Raw genomic sequence first — 12,518 nt, forward strand, 5'->3', positions numbered from 1 at the left:
GGCCCCACACAGCCCTCCAAACAAAATAATGGCCCCATATATTGCTCCATACAGTATATCATGGGCCTCATATATTGCTCCATACAGAATATTGGACCCCATATATTGCTCCATACAGTATAATGGGCCCTTTATATTGTTCCATACAGTATAATGGGCCCCGTATGTTGCTCCATACAGTATAATGGGCCCCATATATTGCTCCACACAGTATAACGGGCCCCACATAGTCCTCCATGCAGTATATAATGGCCCTCAAATATTGCTCCATGCAGAATAATGGGCCCCATATATTGTTCCATACAGTATAATGGGCCCCATATATTGCTCCATACAGAATAATGGACCCACATAGTCCTCCATACAGTATAATGGGCCCCATATATTGCTCCACACAGTATAATGGACCACTCATAGTCCTACATACAGTATAATGGGCCCCATATATTGCTCCACACAGTATAATGGACCACTCATAGTCCTCCATACAATATAATGGGCCCCATATATTGCTCCACACAGTATAAAGGGCCCCACATAGTCCTCCATGCAGTATATAATGGCCCCATATATTGCTCCATACAGTATATAATGGCCCCCATATATTGCTCCATACAGTATAATGGGCCCCATATATTGCTCCATACAGTATATTGGCCCCATATATTACTCCATACAGTATAATGGGCCCCATATACTGCTCCATACAGTATATTAGCCCCATATAATGCTCCATTCTTAAAAATATCAAATAGTCACCTCTCCCGTTCCCCGCAGGTCCGGTATACTCAGCGCGTCTTCTCACTCTGTAGTGATGTCATTGCGCTCTCTGCCCTGAGACATCACAGAGAGTCAGAAGATGCTGAAGACACTGGAGCTGCGGGGAACGAGAGAGTGTTTGAGGGGGGACCCCGATGCCAGCGAGGGCCCCATAGCGTGCTGTCGTCGTTCACCTGGGCCCCAGTACTTGAATGGGTGCACTGGGTGGTGACGCCGGCCATAGTCGTCGTGGCAGGTCAGGTCTGCGTGCACGCACCCCTGCCTCCTGCTCTTTTAAAGGGCCCGTGCCCCTAAAATCTTTTTTTTTTCCTTTTCCTTCTTCTCTCTGGGGCCCACCGGGCATTTCACCGGAACCCCGCCTGGCCAGTCCGACACTGCCTCGGAGTACAGGATAAAATCAAGTGATCCATTTTCTGTAAAAGTTTCTCTGCAAATCCACAAATGAAGGTGAAAATCACATGATTGGAGTGACTTTGAAGAAGTTATGGCCAGGAGGGCCAAGTTTCCAAAATCCATCAAACTTGTGGGATGATTTGCTTGTAAGTGGTGTGGAGCATGTAACTAGAAAGGTCTGATTGCTAAAAACATACAGTGAAAGGGAATCTTGTGGATAGAAGCAACTTATCATCAAAAGGGTCAGAGGAGGATGCAAAAATCGGACCGATGAAAAAATCAGAGGAAGATGTTGTGAATTGTTCTGACAGAAGGGGTCAGAGTAGGATGTGAAGAATCATTCTCATGAAAAAAAATCATAGGAGGATATATTTTTTTCACAAAAATGTTACTTTAGACCCAAATTTTTTTATTTTCGCAGGGGTAGCAGGAAAAAATGGACCCCAAAATTTGTTGTGTAATTTCTCCTGAGCACGCGGATAAGCACGCGGATACCCCATATGTGGGGGAAAACCACTGTTTGGGCGCACGGCAGGGTTCAGAAGGGAAGGAGCGCCATATGACTTTTTGAATGTAAAATTTGCATGAATAATTAGTGGACGTCATGTCGCATTTGGGGAGCCCCTGATGTGCATAAACAGTGGAAACCCCCCATAAGTGACACCATTTTGGAAACTAGACCACTCAGGGAACTTATCTAGATGGGTGGTGAGCACCTTTAATCACCAGGTGATACACAGAAGTTTATAACATTGAGCTGTAAAAATAACATTTTCACATTTTTTCCGCAAAAATATTTTTCTGCCCCCAATTTTGCATTTTCATAAGGGTAACTGGTGAATTTGAACCATGCAATTTGTTGTGCAATTTCTCCTGAGTAAGCCAATACCCCATATGTGGGGGAAAACCACTGTTTGGCGCACGGCAGGGCTCGGAAGGGAAGGAGCACTGTGTGACTTTTTGAACACAAAATTGGCTGGAATCAAGAGCGGACTCCATGTTGCGTTTGGAGAGCCCATGATGTGCCTAAACAGTGGAAACCCCCAACAAGTGACCCCATTTTGGAAACTACACCCATCAAGGATTTTATCAAGGGGTATAGTGAACATTTTGAACCCAGAGGTACGACACAGAATTTTATATCATTAGGTCATCATATTGAATTTGTTGTCATTAGTCTTGACCACAAGTGTTCGCTACTTGAGTTTGCATCGGGTACTCGGGTATGCACCATGTATCGCGGGTGCTCGAGTCCCCGCCCGCATGATTCACGGTTGTTGACTCCCAAAAAGAATTTATATATATAAAGGAGTGGAGGAAGGTGTGATGAATAGTTCTGATGAAAGAATCACAGGAGGATACATAGAATTGTTCTCATCAAAAGATCAGAAGAGAATAGAAAGAATCGTTTTCATGAAAAGATCAGAGGAGGATGCAATAATCTGTCTGATGAGAGGATGAGAGAAGGATGTGAAGAATTGTTGTGATAAAAGTATCAGAGGAGGATGCGAACAATCATTCTGATGAAAGGATTAGAGGAGAATATCAAGAATAGTTTTGAAGAACAGACGATCCGCATCTGAATACGACGCTGGTGATCAACATGTGCAGAAGCTCAATTAATCATTCCTGAGCATGAATGGGCTATGGCAGCGGCTCACTGTTCCAGCGCCATTACTGCGCCATTACTGCGGCCATAAAGGGGATTTTTCTCAAAAATTATCATCTACAGTGTCCAATGTCCATACAATAGTGCCACGTGTTGCCACAGTGCATAGATGACACTGACTACAGTGCACCTTGTGCCCGCCATATATCCATATACAGGGCACCACAGAGCGTGTATATAGGGCAGCGTAACATACCAGCCATTGAGTTGTCCTCCACGTATCTCCTCCTTCTTGCTGCCACTGTCGTCTCTGCCCGAGGGAGGAGGATGCATTGCCACCAAACAAGTTTTCAGATGAGCTTAGATGCCGTAGAGATGGCAGCTCCATCTGGGCAGATGACGGGTAATCTTCCAGGTAAGAAGCTTTTCTAGTATATTATATACTCAACATAAATGCCATATAGTGCTGAAATCACAGTGGTAAATAGAAGCATACAGAAAGCACAGAGCAGCAGCATGCAGTGTCTCCATAATGGCACCATATGGAGAGCATAACACCGCCATATGGTGCCTACAGTAAACTACCGCACAAAAAACAACATCTAATGTCTACATTTACTGCAAAATATAGATGGCATAATCGTAGCATCGGAAAAGCATAAAACAGTACAGTGCCTACATAGTGGTACCATAGAGAGCGGTTACCAGTACCATACAGTACGGTACCTACTGTAAAGTGCTATATAGAAAGCACATAAAAGCACAGTGCAGAGTCTACATTATACCGCCTTTACAGATCACATAGATCCTTGTAGAGCATTATCAGTACGACAATACAGAGAGCACATAACAGTACTATATAGTGCCTATATAATGGTGCCATACAGAAAGCACATAACAGTACTATATAGTGTCTTTATAATAGTGCCATACAGAGAGCACATAACAGTACTATATAGTGCCTATATAATAGTGCCATACAGAGAGCATATAATAGTACTATATAGAGCCTATATAATGGTGCCATACAGAGAGCATATAACAGTACTATATAGTGCCTATATAACAGTGCCATACAGAGAGCACATATCAGTACTATATAGAGCCTATATAATAGTGCCATACAGAGAGCATATAATAGTACTATGTAGAGCCTATATAATAGTGCCATACCGAGAGCACATAACAGTACTATATAGAGCCTATATAATAGTGCCATACCGAGAGCATATAACAGTACAATGTAGTGCCTATATAATAGTGCCAGACAGAGAGCACATAACAGTACTATATAGTGCCTATATAATAGTGCCATACAGAGAGCATATAATAGTACTATATAGAGCCTATATAATGGTGCCATACAGAGAGCATACAACAGTACTATATAGTGCGTATATAATAGTGCCATACAGAGAGCACATAACAGTACTATGTAGAGCCTATATAATAGTGCCATACAGAGAGCACATACCAGTACTATGTAGTGCCTATATAATAGTGCCATAAAGAGAGCACATAACAGTACTATGTAGTGCCTATATAATAGTGCCATACAGAGAGCACATACCAGTACTATGTAGTGCCTATATAATAGTGCCATACAGAGAGCACATAACAGTACTATATAGTGTCTATATAATAGTGCCATACAGAGAGCATATAATAGTATTATGTAGTGCCTATATAATAGTGCCATACAGAGAGCACATAACAGTACTATATAGTGCCTATATAATAGTGCCATACAGAGAGCACATAACAGAACTATATAGAGCCTATATAATGGTGCCATACAGAGAGCACATAACAGTACTATATAGAGCCTATATAATAGTGCCATACAGAGAGCACATAACAGTACTATGTAGTGCCTATATAATAGTGCCATACAGAGAGCACATAACAGTACCATATAGAGCCTATATAATAGTGCCATACAGAGAGCACATAACAGTACTATGTAGTGCCTATATAATAGTGCCATACAGAGAGCGCATACAGTACTATGTAGTGCCTATATAATAGTGCCATACAGAGAGCACATAACAGTACTATATAGTGCCTATATAATAGTGCCATACAGAGAGCATATAACAGTACAATGTAGTGCCTATATAATAGTGCCATACAGAGAGCACATACCAGTACTATGTAGTGCCTATATAATAGTGCCATAAAGAGAGCACATAACAGTACTATGTAGTGCCTATATAATAGTGCCATACAGAGAGCACATAACAGTACTATGTAGTGCCTATATAATAGTGCCATACAGAGAGCACATAACAGTACTATATAGAGCCTATATAATGGTGCCATACAGAGAGCATATAACAGTACTATATAGAGCCTATATAATAGTGCCGTACAGAGAGCATATAATAGTATTAGAATCATAGAATCATAGAATCATAGAATCATAGAATGGTAGAGTTGGAAGGGACCTCCTGGGTCATCTGGTCCAACCCCCTGCTCAAAGCAGGATTCACTAGATCATCTCAGACAGATGTCTGTCCAGCCTCTGTTTGAAGACGTCCATTGAAGGGGAACTCACCACCTCTCGTGGCCGCCTGTTCCACTCATTAATCACCCTAACTGTCAAAAAGTTTTTTCTAATATCTAATCTGTGTCTCCTCCCATTTAGTTTCATCCCATTGCTTCTAGTCTTTCCTTGTGCAAATGAAAATAAAGATGATCCTTCTACAATGTGACAGCCCTTGACATATTTGTAGACAGCTATTAAGTCTCCTCTCAGTCTTCTTTTTTGCAAGCTAAACATTCCCAAATCCTGCAACCGTTCCTCATAGGACATGGTTTGCAGACCAGTCACCATTCTGGTCGCTCTTCTCTGAACTTGCTCCAGTTTGTCGATGTCTTTTTTAAAATGTGGTGCCCAAAACTGTACACAGTATCCAGATGAGGTCTGACCAAAGAGGAGTAAAGACCGATAATGACTTCACGTGATCTAGACTGTATGCTCCTGTTAATACATCCCAGAATTGTATTTGCCTTTTTTGCTGCTGCATCACACTGTTGACTCATGTTCAGTCTATGATCTATTAGTATACCTAAGTCTTTTTCACATGTGCTGTTGCTTAGCTCTATTCCTCCCATTCTGTATATGCTTTTTTCATTTTTATTGCCCAGATGTAGTACTTTGCATTTTTCCCTGTTATAAACCATTCTGTTGGTTGCTGCCCACTGCTCCAGTTTATTTAGGTCTTTTTGAATCCTCTCTCTCTCTTCTCTAGTATTAGCTATCCCTCCTAGCTTTGTGTCATCATTATATAGAGCCTATATAATAGTGCCATACAGAGAGCACATAACAGTACTATGTAGTGCCTATATAATAGTGCCATACAGAGAGCACATAACAGTACTATTTAGTGCCTATATAATAGTGCCATACAGAGAGCACATAACAGTACTATATAGAGCCTATATAATAGTGCCATACAGAGAGCACATAACAGTACTATGTAGTGCCTATATAATAGTGCCATACAGAGAGCACATAACAGTACCATATAGAGCCTATATAATAGTGCCATACAGAGAGCACATAACAGTACTATGTAGTGCCTATATAATAGTGCCATACAGAGAGCGCATACAGTACTATGTAGTGCCTATATAATAGTGCCATACAGAGAGCACATAACAGTACTATATAGAGCCTATATAATAGTGCCATACAGAGAGCACACACCAGTACTATGTAGTGCCTATATAATAGTGCCATACAGAGAGCACATAACAGTACTATGTAGAGCCTATATAATAGTGCCATACAGAGAGCACATACCAGTACTATGTAGTGCCTATATAATAGTGCCATAAAGAGAGCACATAACAGTACTATGTAGTGCCTATATAATAGTGCCATACAGAGAGCATATAATAGTACTATGTAGTGCCTATATAATAGTGCCATACAGAGAGCACATACCAGTACTATGTAGTGCCTATATAATAGTGCCATACAGAGAGCACATAACAGTACTATATAGTGTCTATATAATAGTGCCATACAGAGAGCATATAATAGTACTATGTAGTGCCTATATAATAGTGCCATACAGAGAGCACATAACAGTACTATGTAGTGCCTATATAATAGTGCCATACAGAGAGCACATAACAGTACTATATAGAGCCTATATAATAGTGCCATACAGAGAGCACATAACAGTACTATATAGAGCCTATATAATGGTGCCATACAGAGAGCATATAACAGTACTATATAGAGCCTATATAATAGTGCCGTACAGAGAGCATATAATAGTATTATATAGAGCCTATATAATAGTGCCTTACAGAGAGCACATAACAGTACTATGTAGTGCCCATATAATAGTGCCATACAGAGAGCACATAACAGTACTATTTAGTGCCTATATAATAGTGCCATACAGAGAGCACATAACAGTACTATATAGAGCCTATATAATAGTGCCATACAGAGAGCACATAACAGTACTATGTAGTGCCTATATAATAGTGCCATACAGAGAGCACATAACAGTACCATATAGAGCCTATATAATAGTGCCATACAGAGAGCACATAACAGTACTATGTAGTGCCTATATAATAGTGCCATACAGAGAGCGCATAACAGTACTATGTAGTGCCTATATAATAGTGCCATACAGAGAGCACATACAGTACTATATAGTGCCGATATAATAGTGCCATACAGAGAGCACATACCAGTACTATGTAGTGCCTATATAATAGTGCCATACAGAGAGCATATAACAGTACAATGTAGTGCCTATATAATAGTGCCATACAGAGAGCACATAACAGTACTATATAGTGCCTATATAATAGTGCCATACAGAGAGCACATAACAGTACTATGTAGTGCCTATATAATAGTGCCATACAGAGAGCACATAACAGTACTATATAGAGCCTATATAATAGTGCCATACAGAGAGCACATAACAGTACTATATAGTGTCTATATAATAGTGCCATACAGAAAGCACATAACAGTACAATGTAGTGCCTATATAATAGTGCCATACAGAGAGCACATAACAGTACTATATAGTGCCTATATAATAGTGCCATACAGAAAGCACATATCAGTACTATATAGTGCCTATAATAGTGCCATACAGAGAGCACATATCAGTACTATATAGTGCCTATATAATAGTGCCATACAGAGAGCACATAACAGTACTATATAGAGCCTATATAATAGTGCCGTACAGAGAGCATATAATAGTATTATATAGTGCCTATATAATAGTGCCATACAGAGAGCACATAACAGTACTATGTAGAGCCTATATAATAGTGCCATACAGAGAGCACATATCAGTACTATATAATGCCTATATAATAGTGCCATACAGAGAGCACATAACAGTACTATATAGAGCCTATATAATAGTGCCGTACAGAGAGCATATAATAGTATTATATAGTGCCTATATAATAGTGCCATACAGAGAGCACATAACAGTACTATGTAGTGCCTATATAATAGTGCCATACAGAGAGCACATACCAGTACTATGTAGTGCCTATATAATAGTGCCATACAGAGAGCATATAATAGTACTATGTAGTGCCTATATAATAGTGCCATACAGAGAGCACATACCAGTACTATGTAGTGCCTATATAATAGTGCCATACAGAGAGCACATAACAGTACTATATAGTGTCTATATAATACTGCCATACAGAGAGCATATAATAGTACTATGTAGAGCCTATATAATGGTGCCATACAGAGAGCATATAACAGTACTATATAGTGCCTATATAATAGTGCCATACAGAGAGCACATAACAGTACTATGTAGTGCCTATATAATAGTGCCATACAGAGAGCACATAACAGTACTATATAGTGCCTATATAATAGTGCCATACAGAGAGCATATAATAGTACTATATAGAGCCTATATAATGGTGCCATACAGAGAGCATATAACAGTACTATATAGTGCCTATATAATAGTGCCATACAGAGAGCACATAACAGTACTATGTAGTGCCTATATAATAGTGCCATACAGAGAGCACATAACAGTACTATATAGAGCCTATATAATAGTGCCATACAGATAGCACATAACAGTACTATATAGTGCCTATATAATAGTGCCATACAGAGAATATATAACAGTACAATGTAGTGCCTATATAATAGTGCCATACAGAGAGCACATACCAGTACTATGTAGTGCCTATATAATAGTGCCATACAGAGAGCACATAACAGTACTATGTAGTGCCTATATAATAGTGCCATACAGAGAGCACATAACAGTACTATATAGAGCCTATATTATAGTGCCATACAGAGAGCACATAACAGTACTATATAGTGTCTATATAATAGTGCCATACAGAAAGCACATAACAGTACAATGTAGTGCCTATATAATAGTGCCATACAGAGAGCACATAACAGTACTATATAGAGCCTATATAATAGTGCCATACAGAGAGCATATAACAGTACTATATAGTGCCTATATAATAGTGCCATACAGAGAGCACATAACAGTACTATATAGTGCCTATATAATAGTGCCATACAGAAAGCACATATCAGTACTATATAGTGCCTATAATAGTGCCATACAGAGAGCACATATCAGTACTATATAGTGCCTATATAATAGTGCCAAACAGAGAGCACATATCAGTACTATATAGTGCCTATATAATAGTGCCATACAGAGAGCACATAACAGTACTATATAGAGCCTATATAATAGTGCTATACAGAGAGCATATAACAGTACTATGTAGTGCCTAAATAATAGTGCCATACAGAGAGCACATATCAGTATTATATAGTGCCTATATAATAGTGCCATACAGAGAGCACATAACAGTACTATATAGAGCCTATATAATAGTGCCATACAGAGAGCATATAACAGTACTATATAGTGCCTATATAATAGTGCCATACAGAGAGCACATAACAGTACTATATAGTGCCTATATAATAGTGCCATACAGAGAGCACATATCAGTACTATAAAGTGCCTATATAATAGTGCCATACAGAGAGCACATAACAGTACTATATAGTGCCTATATAATAGTGCCATACAGAGAGCATATAACAGTATTATAAAGTGCCTATATAATAGTGCCATACAGAGAGCATATAATAGTACTACGTAGTGCCTATATAATAGTGCCATACAGAGAGCACATAACAGTACTATATAGAGCCTATATAATAGTGCCATACAGAGAGCATAACAGTACTATATAGAGCCTATATAATGGTGCCATACAGAGAGCACATAATAGTACTATGTAGTGCCTATATAATAGTGCCATACAGAGAGCATATAATAGTACTATGTAGTGCCTATATAATAGTGCCATACAGAGAGCATATAATAGTACTATACAGAGCCTATATAATGGTGCCATACACAGCACATAACAGTAATATATAGAGCCTATATAATAGTGGCATACAGAGAGCACATAACAGTACTATATAGAGCCTATATAATAGTGCCATACAGAGAGCACATAACAGTACTATATAGTGCCTATATAATAGTGCCATACAGAAAGCACATATCAGAACTATATAGAGCCTATATAATAGTGCCATACAGAGAGCACATACCAGTACTATATAGTGTCTTTATAATAGTGCCATACAGAGAGCACATAACAGTACTATATAGTGCCTATATAATAATGCCATACAGAGAGCATATAATAGTACTTAGTAGAGCCTATATAATAGTGCCATACAGAACACATATCAGTACTATATAGAGCCTATATAATAGTGCCATACAGAGAGCACATAACAGTACTACATAGTGCCTATATAATAGTGCCATACAGAGAGCACATAACAGTATTATAAAGTGCCTATATAATAGTGCCATACAGAGAGCATATAATAGTACTATGTAGTGCCTATATAATAGTGCCATACAGAGAGCACATAACAGTACTATGTAGTGCCTATATAATAGTGCCATACAGAGAGCATATAACAGTACTATATAGTGCCTATATAATAGTGCCATACAGAGAGCACATACCAGTACTATGTAGTGCCTATATAATAGTGCCATATAGAGAGCACATAACAGTACTATATAGAGCCTATATAATAGTGCCATACAGAGAGCACATAACAGTGCTATATAGAGCCTATATAATAGTGCCATACAGAGAGCACATAACAGTACTATATAGAGCCTATATAATAGTGCCATACAGAGAGCACATACCAGTACTATGTAGTGCATACATAATAATGCCATATAGAGAGCACATACCAGTACTATGTAGTGCCTATATAATAGTGCCATACAGAGAGCACATAACAGTACTATATAGAGCCTATATAATAGTGCCATACAGAGAGCACATAACGGTACTATATAGTGCCTATATAATAATGCCATACAGAGAGCACATACCAGTACTATGTAGTGCCTATATAATAATGCCATATAGAGAGCACATACCAGTACTATGTAGTGCCTATATAATAGTGCCATACAGAGAGCACATAACAGTACTATGTAGTGCCTATATAATAGTGCCATACAGAGAGCACATAACAGTACTATATAGTGCCTATATAATAGTACCATACAGAGAGCATATAACAGTACTATATAGTGCCTATATAATAGTGCCATACAGAGCACATAACAGTACTATATAGTGCCTATATAATAGTGCCATATAGAGAGCACATACCAGTACTATGTAGTGTCTATATAATAGTACCATACAGAGAGCACATAACAGTACTATGTAGTGCCTATATAATAGTGCCATACAGAAAGCATAGCAGTACTATATAGTGCCTATATAATAGTGCCATACAGAGCACATAACAGTACTATATAGTGCCTATATAATAGTGCCATACAGAAAGCATAGCAGTACTATATAGTGCCTATATAATAGTGCCATACAGAGCACATAACAGTACTATATAGTGCCTATATAATAGTGCCATACAGAAAGCATAGCAGTACTATATAGTGCCTATATAATAGTGCCATACAGAGCACATAACAGTACTATATAGTGCCTATATAATAGTGCCATACAGAGCACATAACAGTACTATATAGTGCCTATATAATAGTGCCATACAGAGCACATAACAGTACTATATAGTGCCTATATAATAGTGCCATACAGAGCACATAACAGTACTATATAGTGCCTATATAATAGTGCCATACAGAGAGCATATAATAGTACTATGCAGTGCCTATATAATAGTGCCATACATAGAGCACATAACAGTACTATATAGTGTCTATATAATAGTGCCATACAGAGAGCACATAACAGTACTATATAGAGCCTATATAATGGTGCCATACAGAGAGCACATAACAGTACTATGTAGTGCCTATATAATAGTGCCATACAGAGAGCACATAACTGTACTATATAGAGCCTATATAATAGTGCCATACAGAGAGCATATAATAGTACTATGTAGTGCCTATATAATAGTGCCATACAGAGAGCATATAATAGTACTATGTAGTGCCTATATAATAGTGCCATACAGAGAGCATATAATAGTACTATGTAGTGTCTATATAATAGTGCCATACAGAGAGCACATAACAGTACTATATAGAGCCTATATAATAGTGCCATACAGAGAGCATATAATAGTACTAAGTAGAGCCTATATAATAGTGCCATACAGAGAGCACATACCAGTACT

General features: G+C 38.5%; 1 protein-coding gene across 1 annotated transcript in view; it reads left to right on the forward strand.

The window, feature by feature from the left end:
* The first annotated feature begins 2,507 nt into the window (after positions 1-2,507).
* The window catches only part of LOC141164769 (sodium- and chloride-dependent betaine transporter-like), a 40,612-nt gene continuing 30,601 nt past the window's right edge, over positions 2,508-12,518 (forward strand). Inside the window, exon 1 of the mRNA XM_073650308.1 lies at positions 2,508-3,197. Within this exon, the coding sequence (XP_073506409.1) occupies positions 3,110-3,197 (88 nt within the window). The 5' untranslated portion in view covers positions 2,508-3,109. The remainder of the gene's footprint in view (positions 3,198-12,518) is intronic.

This window comes from Phyllobates terribilis, unplaced genomic scaffold, assembly GCF_046119375.1.
Source record: "Phyllobates terribilis strain yellow unplaced genomic scaffold, ASM4611937v1 Scaffold_10__3_contigs__length_209671492, whole genome shotgun sequence".
Taxonomy (NCBI): Eukaryota; Metazoa; Chordata; class Amphibia; order Anura; family Dendrobatidae; genus Phyllobates; species Phyllobates terribilis.